The sequence below is a fragment of the Elephantulus edwardii genome, unplaced genomic scaffold, assembly GCF_000299155.1.
Source record: "Elephantulus edwardii isolate Elephantulus edwardi_28Jun2011 unplaced genomic scaffold, EleEdw1.0 scaffold00066, whole genome shotgun sequence".
Lineage (NCBI taxonomy): Eukaryota > Metazoa > Chordata > Mammalia > Macroscelidea > Macroscelididae > Elephantulus > Elephantulus edwardii.
The window spans coordinates 10,366,404-10,385,882 of record NW_006399816.1 but is presented as its reverse complement, the minus strand read 5'-3'; the positions used below and the strand labels follow the sequence as shown (position 1 = coordinate 10,385,882).

The 19,479-nt window shown below is 38.3% G+C and overlaps 1 protein-coding gene across 1 annotated transcript in view; it reads right to left on the bottom strand.

The window, feature by feature from the left end:
- The window catches only part of LOC102870680 (unconventional myosin-IXa-like), a 266,823-nt gene that overhangs the window by 138,458 nt on the left and 108,886 nt on the right, over window positions 1-19,479 (bottom strand). Inside the window, 1 exon segment of the mRNA XM_006888336.1 lies at window positions 8,610-8,685. Coding sequence (XP_006888398.1) covers window positions 8,610-8,685 — 76 coding nt within the window.

The following is a 19,479-nucleotide window of genomic DNA, read 5'->3' as shown; positions in this document are numbered from 1 at the left end:
ATAATTATCTGGTCATAAATATAAATGAAGTATTGGTTGTTTTTGTCGTTATGTGTCATTGAGTTGTCCATAATTCAGAGTGACCCTATGTACAACAGCTCTGAAGCCTGCTCTGTCCTGAGCCAGTCTCACTGATACACCTAATCCCATTTCCCCAGTTGCAGTGTCAATTTATCTCGTCCTTTCCTGTGCTGTCCCACCACCCTTCCAAGCATGATGTCCTTCTCCAAGAACTGATCTCTCCTGGCCACATGCCTAAAGTAAGACCGAGCTTCAAAATCTTTGACTCCAAGGAGAAACTTGGTTTCACCCTGTCCAAGACAGAGTTGTTCTTCTGGCAGCCCATGGTATTTTCAATAATCTTCTTCAGCACCACAATTCAAAAGCTTCAATTTTTCTTCTGTCATCCTTAGTCATTGTCCAGCTTTCTGGGGCACAATAAGTAATAACAAATAACTCAAGTACTGGTTGTTGCTGTTAGGTGTCATCGGGTCGCCTGTGACTCAAAGCAACCCTATGTACAATAGCCCTAAAATCTGCCCTATCCTGTGCCAATCTTATTGTCCCCAACACACCTACCCCCATTACCCCAGTCACTGAATCAATCCATCTCATCGAGGGTCTTCCTCTCCTACACTATTCCTCCACCCTCCCAAGCATGACATCCCTCTCCAAGGACTGGTCCCTCCTTGCAACATGTCCAAAGTATGTCAGACAAAGCTTCAGAATCTTTGCCTCCAAGGAGCAGCATGGCTTAACCCTCTCCAGGACGAACCTGTTTGTTTTCTTAGCAGTCCATGGTATATTAAATACTCTTCTCCAACGCCACAGCTCAAAGGCATCAATTCTCCTCCTATCCTCTCTAGTCACTGTCCAGCTCTTAGACGCATAGCAAGTGATTGCAAAGACCATGGCCTGTATCAGGTCCACCTTAGTCTCCAGAGTGACACCACTGCTCTTCAGTACTTTGGAGAGGCTTCTAACAGCAGACTTTCCCATCGCAATACATCTTTTAATTTCCTAGCTTCTGGTGCCAAGAGTGTTGACCGTGGAGCCAAGCAAACTAAAGCTGTACGTGCTACAATACAGACAACATTTAAAGCTTATTAAGTGAAAGAAGTCTAACAAAATAACCATATACTGTGTGATTCCTATGAAGACTGATATCAAGAAAAGGTAAATCTACAGATAGAAAGTAATTTTGTGATTGCCTAACACTGTCAAAGGTGGAAAGTGACAACAGGACAAAATTTCCTTTGACATGATTAAAATGTTATAAAATTAAACTATGACATGAACATCCCTGCTAAAGTATACATTTTATATGAATGAATTTTCAAGTATATAATTATATTTAAGTACATAATTATATTTAAATAAAGCTATTTAAACAAAGACTCAAAAATATGAAATGCTAAAACTAATATATAATGTAGTAACAGTTATAAAATTTAAAAAAAATTGTTTCCATCTAAGAGTTCAATATCTAGTAAAATTATTAATCAAGTCTAAGGGCAGAATAAATACATTTTATGATGTGCAAAGTTTCAAAGCATTTCCTTTCTAAGACATGCTTTCTAAAGGAACTACTGGAGAAGATACACCACCACAAAACTAATTAAATAAAACCAAAAGAAGAAATAGCACAAGAAACATTGGATGCAAAACAGCAAAAGAGGGCTTCAATATAAAGCCAAAGGAAGGTACCAGTATGATAGCTATGCACTACAGTGCAAACCTTTTTTACAGACTTAAAAAAATAATAAAATTCAGCAATCACTATGCAAGGCAGTATGGCACTTTCTCAAAAAGTTGCAAATTGAAATACCATTTGACCCAGCAATTCCACTACTGGGAATATACCCCAAAGAAACCATAACTGCCACCCAAGCAGATATATGCACACCCACATTTATCGCGGCTTTGTTTACAATAGCAAAGAGTTGGAAACCACCTAAGTGCCCATCAACAAATGAATGGATAGAGAACCTTTGGTACATTCACACAATGGAATACTATGCTGCATTAAAAAACAAGGAACTCAGGAAATATTATACAAAATGGGTGGCCCTACAGGACATTATGGTGAATGAAGTATCTCAGTCACAAAAGGACAAATGCTGCATAGTGCCACTGTTGTAAAACAGGACTGACATTGGGGTTGGGGGGAGACTCAAAAAGATGGTATCAATTATGTATACTGCATTGAAACAGATGAGGGAGAGAACTATTTAAAAGGGATATATGCTTAGGTATTATTGTCATGATAGGAGTCCAGTATGAAGGCTGCACAGTGGAATGGACTTGGGAGGAGGGATTGTATAACAATAAAATAATTTTTTCTTTTACTTTTCAAAGAGAAAAGAGAACTAGTGGGGAGATTGGGAAGGGAGAAAAGTGCAACAATAAATTAATGGAAATCCAAAATTAAAAAAAAAATAATAAAATTCTATGAGAGTTCCACAAGATAATGAAATGCATCCAAGACTGTATGTGATCAGAGGAAATTCAGTAACTATTAAGAAAAGTTTGACCGTCTACCTTTCCAAGCATGATGTCCCTCTCTAAGGAACAGATCCTCCTAACAACATGCCAAAAATACATGAAATAAAGCTTCAGGTTCCTTGTCTCTAAAGAATACTCTGGCTACACTTTATCCTATTACCTGTTTATTCTTTTGGCAGTCATGCAATATTCGGTACTCTTCTCCAACACCTTAGCTCAAAGGCATCGATTCTTCTGTCATCTTTATTCATGCTCCAACGCTCAGATGCATAAGGAGGTGACAGGAAAGACTATGGTTTTGATTAGGCACACCTTAGTCTTTAAACTGATGTAATTTCTCTCCAGGACTTTGAAGTGGTCCCTGACATCAGAACTTCCTAAAGTTCTATGACTCTTGATCTACTGACTGCTGGTTACCAGGGTGTTAACTGTGGATCCAAGTAAGATGAAATCACTGGCAACCTCAATCTTTTCTCGATCTACTATGATACTGCCTATTGATCCAGTGGTGAAGATTTCTGGTTATTTCATGTTGAGATGTAATCCACATTAAAGCTGCAGTCCCTGATCTTCTGCAGCAAGCACTTTAAGTCATCTTCATTTTCAGTAAGCAAGGTTGTATCATCTGCATAACGCAGGTTGTTGATTAGTATTCCTCCAAACCTGATACTACAATTATCTTCACAAAACCCATCTTCTCACATGATTTGCCCAGCATCCAGACTGGATAAGTACAAAGAAAGGATACATCTCTGACAAATACCTTTTTCTTGACTTTAAACCTTGCAATATTCTCTTTTTCTGTTCAGAATAGTTTCTTGGTCTAGGTATAGATTTCATATAAGCATACTTAAATGTTCTGGGATTCCCATCCAAATCATGTAAATTTGAACTACAATAAGAAAATAATTCCACTCATAAACTTGTGTCCCAGAGATTTCTAACAACTGACATAGAAGGCTGGCATGAGAACAGAGGTATGACTCACTTAATTGTCTATTCAAGCAATGTGAAATGCCACATAAATCCATGATCCATGCATGCTTTTAGTTTAAGAGATACCAACTCTTCTTTTGCATGTCATTTCCCACTAATGATTTTAGAACCCCAAATTCTGGAGTTCTCTAGCAGCAGGATTCCAGGGCACATTCCCATCCAACAGAACTTCTTTTCTCTCCTTCTGGCTTCATTCACCAATCCAGCAGCTGTAAAGCCTTTCATCTGTGGTGTAAGGCAGTATCTGGCATGACTTTACCTGCTGCAGGTGTTGCGAGTGCCACCTGGATATGGGCAGCTGGCAGTTTCTTGGTTCTGTACACCTTGCTCCTGGAAATCTGACTCCTGTAGTTACCACTGTGCCCTTCATGTATCCTCCTAAGTCCATATCAACCTCCAGCCAAACGAGTCACACAACTGGCAAGGCTGGCCTCCTGCATCCCATGGATACAGTTCTCAGGCTTGTCCCCTGGGCTTCCCTGAGTTTCTAATATAATAGGACTTATGGTGATTTAAGTATAGATTACAGAGGAACTGCCTATATGTAATAATATGGTGTCTGTACAATATACAGACACCAAAACATCCTACTTCACAGAGTATACAATAGATGTTTAGGCACTGCATACATATTCTTAAAACAAAAACCTAAACTGGTAACTGATGGAAAATGGACAAAGCAACTATAGTGTATTTATGCTATATAATCTTATACAGTAACAAAAATCAACAAACTTTATGTAACAGAATGGGTGAATCTTACATACTGTTGTATGGAAAAATTTCACAGAAGACCATATAGTTGTACTTTTATAAAACCTCAAACTAGCAAAGGTAAATTATTTTTATTTTTAAAAACATACATTAATTATCAAATATTAAAAAGATTATTATCTTTTAAAAAGTAAGTAATACTCATAAAATTCTGGAAAGCAGTTATCTTCAGGGAGTGAGGCAGGGAATGATTAGACAGTAATATGAATGTGGATATGTCAGTAACAGTAATTTTCCAGTTCTATACTTAGGTAGTGGTTTTTGTCATGTTGTTATATATTGTGGAGTCAAAACAGGTCCTTCAGTGGGTTTCCTATTCATATGAGAGGATATTGTCCATATTTCTCAAAACACATGCCTTTGCACTGGCAATGCAATTTACTCAAGCTTTTTTTTAGGTTAAGCATCTCTACAATTAAGAGGTTCTGGTGCCCTTAATTATAAGGAACTGTGCTGTCAACTCAAAGGCAGTATTTCTCTGGAGGAATAACTGTACCAGTAGCTCCGCAGAAGCAAGAGAAGCAACATGTTCCCCTTGTCTGCAGCCTGAGAAAGCCAATAAAGGATTAGCTATGAGTCAGAACTAAGATTCCTACCTTTATAGAATTCTGCATTACATCAATAAATCTGCCAGTTGACTCGGGATTCGCCATTTTTTTTTATTAAGGGGAGAAACATATTCACCACTACACAAGAATTAATAACTATAAAGATAGTAACAGACTACAAAACACTCTTCTCATACATTATTTATTTCACGGTCATGTGTAAATAGTTGAGAAAGTCACTGTTAAATGTGCAAACGTGTAGGGTCTTTTATGCATTTATATAAAATTATTATCTACAAACTTGGAATATATAGTTGGCAACACTGGAAGTGAAAACTATCTAGGAACAAAGAAACATCTTAGGTTCACCATGCTTAGAAATCTAACTGCAAGAATTTCATAGAAAAATCTAGAGGGTTTAACTGGAGTTTTTAAATTAATCTGACTTTACATTGTTCCTACTGTTAAGCACTACTTAAGTTAACTTACATAGCAACCCTATGTACAACAGATCTAAACTTTGCTTGATGCAGTGATATTCTTGCAATCTCCACTGTGCTTAAGTCCACTGCTGCATTCATTGAGTCAATCTATTTCTGACAGTCCACTTTTTCAACAATCATGTTCTTTTTCCAGGGACAGGCCCCTCCAGACTCAAACAAAGTGAGATGAAGTAGCAGTATCCTTGCCTCTAAGCCTGCACCCTGGCTGTACGTCTCCTAACAAAAATTTGCTGTTCTTCTGGTGGTCCTTGGTATACTCAATACCCTTCACCAACACCACACATCAAAGGCATCAATTCTTTTTTAATTATTGTCCAATTTTAAATGCATATGAAACAACTGAAAATAACAAGTCAGCTTAGTCTTTAAACTGACATCCTTGCTTTATGTAACTTTATTTTTCCTCTCTATATATATCTTTAATGAGATCTGTGACAGTAGACAAGCCTAATACACTATCGGGCTGTCTTCAGATATTTTTTTTTTAAATTCTGGGTATTGACTATGGATCCAAATTAAGTAAAACCCTCTACAACTTCAGTTTCTTTTCTCAAGGTATCATGATATTGCTTTAGTTGTGAAGATTTTAGTTGTCTTATTCAGATATAATCCATACTGAAGGTTACAATCTTTGATCTTATTCAGTAAGTGCTTGAAGTCTTCTTAACTTTCCTTAAGCAAGGCTGCACGGTTTGCATACCATAAGTTAACTGATGAATCTTTCCACCATACTGATATTCCTTTTCCCTTCATATACTGCAGCTTTGGATTATTTGCTCAGCAAACCGATTGAATAGGTGTACTGAAAGGCTATAACCCTGACACACATCTGTTCTGATTTTAAACCATCTAGTTTATGCCCTTTTTGTGTTTGAACAAATGCTGCCTGGCTCACATATTTCATATGAGCACAACTAAGAAGAATTCTGGAATTTTCATTCTTCTCAATGTTATCCATAATTTGTTATGATCCACAGAGTCAAATGCCTATGCAAAGAATTTCTGGGATTCTCTGCTTTCAGACAAGATCCATCTGATATCAAATACAATATTGCTTAAATAGCCTCTTCTTAATCCAGCTTTCTGGATTTCTGACTTTTCCTGTAAATGTACTTCTTCAATCATTTTTTTTTCTTAATCATCAGCAAGATTTGGCATGTGTAAAATGTTATTCTATGATTTCTACATTCTCTATTGGATTACCTTTTCTTGGGATGGGCACAAAACATCAATCTTTTCCAGTAGGCTGACCTTCCAAATTTCTGGAATTCATAAATTTCTGATTTATGAGTTTTTATCTATGGTTGGTTATTATTCTATCAGAGAAGCTTGGTGGAGCAAGAGGGGGGGGTATATATGTTGAGCTGTTATCCAAAACATCACAAGTTCAAACTTATCAGTATTCTCATCCTAAAAAATTCAAAGACTATGGAACCAAATGTAGGGAACTTATAAGTAAGAATCAACTCAGTCAATGGAAATGAATTTGGTTTTTTGAGTCTGAGTAAACAATTAAACACTTAACCTGTTAATGAAAAGACTGAGAGTTTTTTGGTTGGCTCATTGTTTTTTAAAAAAATTTAAACACACCATAAACAGCATTTATTACCTTGGTATATCATTCTGGTCTTGTTAATGTTCTATCTTCCCTCCCTCCTCCCAGTCTGGCTGTACAGTGCATCCTTGGACTGTTAGCCCACAGCAGCAACTCAGTTTATTCTATGTTTCTAATATTCATTCAGAGGGTCAAAGTTTTGGTCCATAAATCCTTCTTTATAGGAAGTTCAGTGCTTGTGAAAGAATTTGTAATAAACCAGGCATCCTAGAATGATCTCCAGTAAGATGACAATAAAAAGCAGCAGTTTATTGGTCACCACTTTTCTGGACATTGACCAGAGAATCTTCCGACTTTTGTTCAAGTTTTCATTTGAGTTTACCAGTCTGTCTTGGTACGTTCCAGCTGGTGCCGTTGCCCACCCCCCTCAGTTCCTCTATGATTTCCGAGCCAATCTGGTAAGTCTCCATGGCAATTTGATGAGAATGCTCAATACTCTGGGTGGACCGGTTCAAGCTGTCAGTGCGTTGCAGAAACAACGCCCTTTGAGACTGTAGTCAATTCACGGGTGTACTTGTTCTCCACAGCATAAGTAATGAATTTCAGGTCTCCTCGGCCCCCAGGTGTGGCTGTCAAAGGTGTGCTTCTCACTTCCCAATGCAGTTTGACAAGGTCTTTCCAGTAGGTTCGAAGTTTGAACATCATGGGACTATGGAAAGACAACCTAGTTTTTCCTCCATCTCTGCCAGCGTTTCATTACTTTCTTGTTTTTCATCAATATCTCTGATCAACTTCTTCTCTTTGGTCCCACTGTCCCCGGCAGCTGCTCGGGCACTCCCTGTAGATCCTCATGGAGGACACCGAAGATCTCATGCGGCTTCTCAAAATGCTTGGAGGAGGCATCAGAGGTGGCCATGGTGCAAGGAATACTGACGAGGTGGCCACTGAGAATCTGGGCGCGACGCCTGCTCCTATGCGGGCTGTCAGCCTCCCAGCCCCACAGCTATCACAGCCGCCACAGTCCAAGACTGACAGTTTTAATTGACCTCAGAAGAAAGGTGGTTTGAACGTCACCTTGGAGGAAAGCCTGTTGATCTCACAGATCACACCACTGAAGCACGAGGAGCACAGTTCTATTCCATAACACAAGTGCTTGTCAGGAGCTGGAATCACGCTGACACCTGCTTTGGTGTATTATTCTCTCATCGCCCTCTTTCTATCCACATCGTCTAAATTACATTTACCAATTCAATAAACACAATCCTGAATAACTTCTTGTTAAGACAGATAACTAGCCTTTTCCTAATAGCATTTCCTAATAACCTAAGACACTGACCTAAGATGCATTTTGAGTTAACAATAAATGACCCTAAAAACTCTGGATTTGTCTACACATCTCATTAATAATACATCAAATTCAATGAAGATTTCAAAAACCACAGTATAAGTAAATAAAAAAAATAAACTGAAAAAGAAAAAGTAAATTGAAAGTATCCTGATGCAACTCTGCAAGCATGAATAGCCATATACTAGAAGCTGTTTCAAACAATTCCATTTTGTGGATTTTATCTCTAATCTTATTATTTGTTACATTATATATAGAGTTTTTAAAAAACTAAAAAAGAAAAAACAAATGAAGGGTTTTTTTTTAAAAAGGTATGAATACAGCAAGCGAAATTCTAGTTATTTCTTCTGTATTGCCTTGAATATAATGCCCAAGATACTTACTGCTGGTTTTTTTCATTTAAGGTGTTCATGCCCTGGAGATCAGACAAAGGTGTCCTAGGATTTTTCCGGGTTATACCTGGAATATCAAAAGTGAAAATTTTAAAAGCAGTATAAAGAAAAATTAATAAAAATAATGTTTTCTCAAGACAAGTGAAATAATAAACTTCAGTAGTAGTAATCTGTTATAAACATAAAAAATATACAATTAATAATAATAATAATACAAACAATTCCTATGATTGTCATATAAAAATGTGACTTGTCTAACAGTACACTGAATAAGAGAACTAGATCTTATTGAAATATTAACATTTGGAAATACAATTGTGCTGAAGGTCTGTAAGCATAAAGTTTTCATTTGTACAATAAAAATTTTTCTAATTTGAATTTTTAACATTATTTTTAGAAATATACTGCTAATACGCATAGTAAGTTTAATCAATTAATCTTACTGATGATTCATTTCCATCAAGTAAAAGCCAACTCATAGTGAACCCATCAACAGGTTTTTAGCGCCTAGAAAGTACACCTGAGAAGACTGCTTGTCTTTCTCCTTGGGAGCAGATAGTGGATTTAAATCAGCTTCCTTTTGATTGACAATGCAACTTCCCCACAACTTCCTACTAGGCCACCAGAGCTCCTTTATCTTACAGACTGTTGCTGACTGCCTTCTGAGCATGACTCATACATAGTGACCCTATGAACAAAAGGCCAGAAGCTCCTCTATAATTATAGACATAGTTTCCAGAGGCATGCTGTTTAGGAACTGGATGCCACTCCTGCTTCCAAACCTGTCATAGTATGTTATTGTTATGTGTCACTGAGTCATAAAAATGGTGAAAATCAAAACTGTCAAGTTTCTTTCTTAAGGAAATTCAGGTGTCTAGTATAAATCTATTTTAACATACATCACATACACAATAACCACTAAGAGGTTAGACACATTTGAAAGGAAGAACTAAGATCATATTTATTTGCAAATAGGATCTTGCTTGTAGAAGTTCTTAAGAAGAGCACAAAAAATAATTAAAACTAAAAGACTATCTTCAACAAATTCAATCAACAATTTGAAAATAAAATTAGGACAAATCCATTTATACTAGTATAAAAATTATATAATATTTAGGAATGAATGTAACAAAAGAAGTGAAAAACTTCTACACTGAAAATAAAATTATAAGTAATTTTAAAATATTTAAATAAATGGAATGGCACTCTATGATAATGCAGTAGAAAATTTTCGAATGGGAAAAACTCCCCAGTTGATTTACAGATCAATTAAACCTTTATTAGAATGGGAAAGATGCAATGTGAAAAATAATGTATAAGAAATCTGTAAGCAAACCAGTTGTTGTTGTTGTTGTTATGTGCCGTCGAGTCGCTTGCGACTCATAGCAACCCTGTGTACAACAGCCCTAAACTCCGCTCTGTCCTGTGCCAATCGCACTGTCTCTGACACTCCCATCCCAATTATCCCAGTCACTGAATCAATCCACCTCACAGAGGGCCTTCCTCTCCTGCGCTGTCCCTCCACCCTCCCAAGCATGATGTCCCTCTCTAAGGACCGGTCTCTCCTCACAACATGTCCAAAGTATGTTAGATGGAGCCTCAGAATCCTTGCCTCCAAGGAGCCACCTGGTTCAACCCTTTCCAGGACAAATCTGTTTGTTTTCCTAGCAGTCCATGGTATTCTCAATACTCTTCTCCAGCACCACAGCTCAAAGGCATCAATTCTCCTTCTATCCTCCCTGGTCATTGTCCAACTCTCTGATGCATAACAAGTGATTGCGAAGACCATGGCCTGTATCAGACGCACCTTAGTCTCCAGAGAGACATCATTGCTCTTCAGTACTTTGGAGAGGTCCCTAACAGCAGACTTTCCCACGGCAATGTGCCTTTTAATTTTCTGGCTGCTGGTGCCAAGACTGTTGACTATGGAGCCAAGCCAACTAAAGCTGTGTACAATCTCAATCTCTTCACCATCCATCCTGATGGTGCCAATTGGTCCAGTGGTGAGAATCTTTGTCTTCTTGACATTGAGCCTCAATAAAAAAATTTTTTTAAAAAAATGCTGTAGTAGAATCTCAGGTGATAACTATAATCAACACACATATATGAAAGAATTAGACAATTTGATATAAACATTACAGAAAAAGCAAAAAGATTTGAAATAACGAAAATAGTTTCAGAAAAAAAAATGATAGAAGAGTCACACTTCCCTATATAAAAAACCATTATAAAGATAAAGTAATTAAGTTAGCAAGGCTGATGAATGATGACAGAAAAAGAGATTAGTGAAACAGAATTTTAACTCCAGAAAGAAATCTTACATTTACACAAGCTGATTATCAATGATGGCACTAAAGACAATTCAATGTGGAAAAGACACCTACAAATGTTGCTGGGACAAGTGGAGACCCACACACAAAAGGATGAAGCTGAGGAGATGGTGATACAGTCAAACACCTCGTAATATCACTCTTACAACAAACATAAGTAAACTGGACAGAACTAAATTTGAGATCCTGAACATCAAAGGGAAGGGAGAAGAATCTGCCAAGACTTATTGCCAAGTGGAAAATAAGACTGTACAGGAAAAGGGACAGCACAAAGCAAAATGTATTCACATCCAGAGCATCTGCAACCTGGTAGAGGCAAGTAGGAGCATCTCTGCATCTATACCATGGCCAAAAAACCTGTTTCCTACCCTGTGAAAATTAAGTGTACTCAGTCCACCCTTTGCACCCTTCTCTCATGCCCACCCACCACGCCCCACCCAGCTTGCTGAACTGGAAGGAGCAGAGATAATGGGGACCCTAACCTTCTTCCCTGCCCTCTCACATGTTTTCATAAAACAGAAATTGCCATTCTGTTCCCTGAGCCAGGAGTCAGGGCTATGAAATGGATACTGCAGATGATCAAGGACTACAGACTTCAGTGTGGATTACCTCTTTTTTTTTTTGTTTGTTTGTTTATTTTTAATTTCAATGAACATCTACAGAGATTTTGGAATTACATTCATTCATTGTTGCACCCTTCTCCCCGCACAAACCCCTCCCCCCCCTTTGCTCCTCTCCTTGAAAAGCAAAACTCCCTCACTGGTACACAATCCCCATCCCGCACCTTCCCAAACCCCACCCCCTACCCCCAAATATAATCCACTCTGCAACCCTCATTGCGTACTCCTACGATAAAAATAATGGCCTAAAATATAATACTTTTAGACTATTCTCTCCCCCATAGACTTCAATGCCGTAAACATATTTCATCCAGTTTTTTTCAGTCTTACCCCCATCCTTATGTCAGCCTCATTCTACAATAGTGGCACCATATAGCATTTGTCCCTTTGTGACTGAGATACCTCACTCAGCATAATGTCCTCCAGGGTCACCCATTTTGAATAATACTGCATGAGTTCCTTGTTTTTCAATGCAGCATAGGTCCTCAATCACAGGACCAACAATGAACATTATGACAGACAGAGAAAGGACTGTAAATGTCAAATTATATCATCTTGCTTGGATCAACAATCAACACTTGGTACTAGAAGTCAGGGAATCAGGAACCATATTTCATTGGGCAAGTCCATTGTCAGGGGTCTCACTAAAATTCCCAACAGAAATGACATCTGTTTGAAGACTGAGGTGGGCATGATTCAGGCCATGGTCTTCGCAATTAACTTTTTTTTTTTATGTATCAGAGAGCTGGACAAAGAATAAGGATGAGAAAATAATTGACACCTATGAGTTGTGGTGCTGGAGAGGAATACTGAATATCCCATGGACTTTCAAAACAACAAATGGATATGTCTTGGGAAAAAGTACAACCAGAGAGCTTCTGGGAGGTCAAGGATGGCAAAGCTTCATCTTTCATACACTGCAGATGTAGCCAGGCAAGGCTATTTTTTGGAAAAGTACATCATGCTTGGAAGAGTGAAGGTCAGTGAAGGAGAGGAAGACCCTTAAAAAGATGGGGCTGACACAGTGACTTCAGCAATTGACTCTAGTGTGTCAGAGATGATGGGGATGGCATAGGATAGGACGGGGTTCAAATCTGGTATTTCTAGGGTCACTATCAGCCATAATCGAGGGCACCTGTCAACAACCACCTTCTTCTTTCCTGCCCTTTCACATATATTTATAAAATAGTACTTGCCATTCTACTCCCTGAGTGAGGGGTTCACAGACCAGGTCCACTAGTCCTTCACTAAGTTACTCATGCTGGGGAGCTGCAGATTGGCAGCACAAGCCTTTCTGTAAATCACTGGCAGAAGCCCTCAGAACAGCAGAATTCACCCCATGCCACTGCCACCTACATCAAGGAGCCAAGGACTGACAGCATACTCTCTTTGTGTCATGCTCTTCTAATGAAGAGGGGCACACTGTGTAAGCAGACACTTGTGGAGTGGCAGCATTCACCTCTGTTTTGCCCCCTGCACTGCTTCGGGTAATTGTGCCTAGGACTCATTCATCCATCTATGCCCTACAATACCCACTGAGTGGTCTTAGCCCTAAACACTCAAAAAAGTAATATGTACACACCATATCCAACCTAATGACTAGAGAGCACACTTCCTATTCCTACCCGTAGATACCAGTAAGACATATATCATCTCATTAGCAATGCCAGAAGTATATTCAGTCATCTTGAGGACCATCAAACAGAAACCTACATGATCACATAATCAGAGATGCTGTCCCACTCTTTCAAAACAGACTGTGAAAGCTCAAGGGTGGCCAGACTAGTAATGGAGTAGCAAGTGCATCTGATTACTCACTTAAATAAAATAAAACAAACAAACAAAAAACAGGGCAAAGAAAACAAATTAAAATACATAAGTAAACTAACACTTTAATGACTCAAAGTCAACAAACATTATCAAAATCACTAAAGAAGCAGGATTAAGACAGGCCCAGCAAGTGACCAAAATAAAGTACCAGAAAATCTTCCACAGGAAGAAATAATAACAGAATTGCCTGATAAGGAATCTGAACAGAGATGATTATTCAAGAAACCAGGGAAAAGGAAAAGAAAAGTCCAGGCAGACCAATAGAAGAATTCAGAGAAATTAGACAAAAACGAAGTATTTAGACAAGCAGAAACCACACAAAAATATTAACTAGAAACTCAAAAGATTAACAATAAAATTATAGAATCAGATAAATTAATAGAAGAACACAAGAACTGAACCAAGAGAAGACAACACTGTGAAATAGAGAACAAATTACTTGACACAAAGTTATCTGAGGGGGGAGAATCAATTAAAAGACCAATGGAAATAATAAAGTCTAAGAAAAATATGGCACATGTGGTAAGAATTTTAAAACAAAGATATTAAAAAGGAAGAGGAATGCCTTTACTCACTTGCCACTGAAAATAATGTTGGCTATTTGGTTTTGTATAAAGGCTCTTAATTATGTTTTTAAATTTTATGCTTACTGTTATTTTGTGGGGTATTGTTACTTGGAAGGGCAGCTGAATTTCCTCCAAACACTTTACCTACATTAATTATAAGACGGCGTGGTGCTTTTCCTTTGTTTTGTTTGTAATGGATTACACTGATTATTTCTGAGAGTAAACTGCCTATCATTTGAATTCCAATCAATTATGCATTCTTTTTCTAAGTGACAGAGGAATGTCTATCTTCATTGACTATGCAAAGGCATTTAACTGTGTGGGTCAAAACAAATTGTGGCTAACTATGAGAAGAATGGGAATCCCAGAACTTGATTGTGCTCATGCAAAACCGATACCTTGGACAAGGAGTCAGTTGTCAGAACAGGGCAAGGAAATACTGCATGGTTCAAAATTGAGGAAAGGAATGCATCAAGGATGCATCCTGTCTCCATACCTTTTCAATTTATATGTGGAACAGATCATTCGGGAGGCTGAATTTTCTGAGGAAGAATACAGAATCAGGATTGGAAGAAGACTCATCAAATACTGCATTATGAATACAACACAACCTTGCTGCCAAGAGTGAGGAGAACCTGAAGTATTTGCTGCAAAGGTCAAAGACTGTAAGTCTTCAATATGGACTGAAGCTCAACATCAAGAAAACAAAGACTCTAACCATTGAGCCAACTGGCAGCATCATGCTAGATAGAGAAGAGTTTGAGATTGTTAACAATTTCATCTTGCTTGGTTCCACAATCAACACTCATTGCACTAGTAGTCAGGAAATCAAAAGATGAATTGCACTGGGGAAAATATGTCAGGGACCTCTCCAGAGTGCTAAAAGAACAAAGATATCATTCTTGAGACTAAGGTGTGCCTGATCCAGGCCATGATCTTCACAATTATTTGCTATACACTAGAAAGCTGGACAATGTCTAAGGATGAGAGAAAAATCAATGCTTTTGAGTTGTGGTGCTGCAGAAGAGTATTGAGCACATGACTGACTGCCAAGAGAGAGGGTGAAACCAAGCTGGTCCTTGGAGGCAAAAGATTGTGAAGTTCCTTCTCACATACTTTGAGCATGCTGCCCTGAGGTCCTCAGAGAAGGACACCATGCTTGGAAGGGTGGAGGGACAGCACAATGACTGGGATAATGGGGGCAAGTGTGTCAGAAACAGTGAAACTGTCTCAGGATAAGGGCAGGGTTCCAAGCTGTTGTACAGAAGATTATTATGAGTTGCTAGCAACTTAGAAGCATATAATAACAACAATAATCTGGGATTCTAGTAGTAAGGATTTTGTTCGTAATTTTTGCATTTATAGTAAAGGGGAATATTAATCTGTAATTTTGTTTTTGGCAGTGTTTTGGCCATGGTATCAGGGTTATTATGCTGGTTTCACAGAATGAATGGGGAATACTGTACCTTTTAAAAATAATCTAAAATAATTTTAATAGAATTGGTATCAGCTCTTTTCTGAATATTTGGTAGAATTCATTACTTGAAGTTGCCAGGGCTTTTTTTTTGGGGGGGGAGGGAGGTTAATTATTGTCTTCTTGGATTTCTTCTGTTACAGCAGGTTTATTAAAATTTTCCACCTCTATATGTGTTAGTTTAGGAGTTTCTAAAAATTTGTCCGTTTCCTCTGGGTTTTCAAATTTGTTGGTGTATAGTTCTTCATAGTATTGTTATTATCCATTATAGTTCCATTTTCCTCATTCTGGTTATTTGGGTTTTCTCCTTTTCTTTTGTTAGATTTGTCAAATGCTTGTCAATTCTACTGAGCCTTTAAAATGAGTCTCTAATCTTATTCTTTCAATAGCTTTTCTGTTAGATTTATTTCTGCTTCAATCTTTAGTTTTTCCTTTGTTCTAGAGGCTGTAGGGTTGATTGCTATTTTTTCCTAATTGTTGGTGATGCTGGTTTAAGGTAATGATTCTTTTTTGCTTTCTGATGTGTTTATTGCTATAAATTGACCTCTGGTAGTGCTTTTGCTGTGTAACCAAGTATTTGATATTCTGTTTCTTATTCTCCTTAGTTTCAAGAAACTTTTAAATTTCATTTCATAATTCTTCTATTACTCAGCAGTGCTAAAGCACGATATTTTCATTTCCGAGAACATGAAAGGATCTTTTGATTGCCGATTTGTAATTCTACCACACGGGTATCTGCAAAGTTGCTTTATTTTTCATTTACCAAGCTTTGCTTTCTACCATATTGTCTATCTTGGATAATGTTCCATGTGAATAAAGAATGTATATTGTATTCTTGTAGGATGAACTAATCTATAAATGGATGAGGTCAAGTTGGTTAACTGTATAATTTAGTTCTTATGTGTCTTTGCTGACTTTATTTAGAAAGTCTTTTCACTAAAAGGTCTATTAAAATGGCCTACTATTATTGTGAGAAAATGATGGCCAATCTCCTCCTATGTGATTTACTGCCTCTGAAAACCAGGTGGAGGGTCAGCTATGGGTCAGTTTTTTGTTTGTTTTTTTGGGTTTTTTTTGTTTTTTGGTTTTTTTTACTTAGGATTTATCTATTTCTATTTCTATTTTCAAATGCGTTAATGCTTGGTTTGGATATTTTACTGCTGTCTCATTGTACCTTCAGAAGTTAAAGGACTGCAGTCTTCAACATGGATTGAAGCTCAATATCAAGAAAACAAAGATTCTCACCACCGGGGCCAATTGGCAGTACTGTGATAGACGGAAAAGAGATTGGGACTTGCCAATTTCATCTTGCTCAGAGCCACCATCAACTCTCTTGGAACCAACAGTCAAGAATCAAAAGACCAACTGCATTAGGAAAGTCTGCTGTCAGGGACCTCTCTAGGGTGCTAAAGAGCAAAGATGACAGAGACTAACATGCACCTGATCCAGGCTATGGTCTTTCTAACTACTTGCTATGGACTGGAGAGCAGGACAATGACTAAGGATGACAGAAGATGAATCAATACCTTTGAGTTGTGGTGCTGCAGAAAAGTATGGAGCATACCACGGACTGTTACAGAGGGTGAAACCTCTCTGTTACAGAGGGTGAAACACCTCTCTGTTACAGAGGGTGAAAGCAAGTTCCTCCTTAGAGGCAAGGATTTTGAAGCTCTCTCAAATGCTTTGAGCATGTTGCCTTGAGGGACCAGTCCTTAGAGAATGACATCATGCTTGGAAGGATGGAGGGATGGCCTAAGACAGCAAGACCCCAGATCAGACAGACTGACACAGTAAATGGAGTAGTGAAGGTAAATGTGTTGGAGACAGTGAAACTGGTTCAGGATCATTTGGTCAGGGTTCAGAATTTTTGTTCATAGGGTTGCTATGAGTCACAGGTGATTACACATAATCTAAGTCACAGGGGAGGACGCATAATAACAACATGTTCTCTTGTTCAAGTAACACTTTGAGCATTAAAGAATCTCATTCTTATATGAAACAAAAACTCATGTTTATGTAGTTGTCTTTATCAAGGGCATTGTGGGAGCAGAACTATCTACCCAATTAGACCAAAGTCCAGATGACATGTAAACAATCCACCTTTCTCCAGGAAGAAATGCACCCTCTACATTTCTCATTAAGACAAAGACTGTATGTTGAATTTTTTCTGGAAGTCTGTTTTATCCAAGATTAATATTGCCACTTCTAATATTTTTTACTTTTTTTTTTCCCCTCACCAATTTGTAATCTATCTTTGCCCTTGGGTCTAAGATGTGTCTCTTGTAGACAGCATATTGATAGGTCATGTTTTGTTATCCATTCTATTACTCTTTTCCCCATGGACTGGTGCATTTAGTCCATTCACATTCAGTGTAATTATTCAGTATATCCAGAATAATTATAGCTATTGTTTTGTTGCTGTTATTTTGCTGTAATGACTCTCTCTCTCAAAAAACACAAAAATCTAAACCTTTTTTTGGTGATGATATTTATTTGTTCCACCTACCTTTTTTTGCAGAGTTTGTTTATAGCTTTTCTCATTATTTCCTTCTGTTCTGGCGTTAGTATTGTGATTTTTGCTGAGGTTATTTTGTTTATAACTTTTCTCATTATTTCCTTCTGTTCTGGCTTTAGTATTGTGATTCAGTGAGTTTATGGTTCACAATGGTTTTTCAGGTCATTGCTCTTGACTTTGTCACATGGCTTAAGACAACAAGACCCCGGATCAGAGAGACTGACACAGTAAATGGAGTAATGAAGGTAGGTGTGTTGGAGACAGTGAGACTGGCTCAGGATCAATTGGTGAGGGTTCAGAACTTTTGTTCATAGGGTTCATAGGTCATTGGGCAGAAACATGGAAACTGGATGTGTTAGTCTATCCAGAAGGAGATTAGCTAATTTCACTATTCTACCAGGTTTAAATTGAAGAGGTTCAGCAGCAGCAATTTGAGAATCTCACAACATCAGGAAAGAAGAAGCAGAGGATGCAGAGTGCATCCTTTGGGGTCTGAGACTCCTGTGCCAGTCAGAAAGGAGGCTATAGGAGAGCACTAGCAGCTGCAGCAGAAAATCAGATCTGACGTGAGACAGAGTAGCTGGGACACATGCTACTCAGAGTCAGAGCCAGAGGCCTTCCCCCAGGTTTGCTGGAGGACTGAAAAGTATAGATGCCCAAAGTATGTGAGATGAGATTTCACTAACTCCTTCCCTGACTAGACACCCCATCCTCAGTCTTCTGCCATAATGGCAGAAACACCATCTAGACTGGACATCTAGCCTCTAGCCACAACATTAGCACATTAGCTGCAAGAGTCATTTCTCCCTACCCTTAACCCCTCATCTGTGTTCTTCTTTCCCTTTTCTGCAGTCTTTTTTTTTTGAAAGGTACATAACATAGTTTTGTTGTTGTTGCTATGTGCTGTTGCATTGCCTGTGACTCATAGCAACCCTAAGTACAATAGCTCTGAAGGCTGCCCTGTCCTGAGCCAATCTCACTGGCTCTGACACACTAGCCCCACTTCCCTAGTTACTGTACCAGTCTATCTCACCTCTTGTCTTCCTCTCCTGTGCTATCCCTCCACCGTTTCAAGCATGATGTCCTCCCCTCCAAGGACCGTTCCCTCTTGGCCACATGCCCAAAGTATGAGAGACAGAACTTCAAAATCCTAGCCTGCAAGGAGAAACTTGGTTTCAACCTTTTCCAAGGACTGGCACCTCTAACACTATGCCCCAAGTATATGAGATAAAGTTTCACTATCCTTACCTCTTCTGACATACATTTTGGTTTTCTCTTTCTCTTCTGTCTTTTCAATGACCGTCTGCACTCTTGCTGGATGATACCCTTAATATCCTCCCACAACTCCTCTGCTCTTTGCTCATTAGTGTTCAAGGCCTCAAACCTGTTCCTGAGATGGTTCTGAAATTCAGGTGTGATAGACTCAAAGTCATAATTTGGCTGCCGTGTATTTGGTTTCATTTTCCTCAGCTTCAGCTTGCACTTGCATATGAGTAGTTAGTGGTCTGTTCCACAATCAGCTCCTG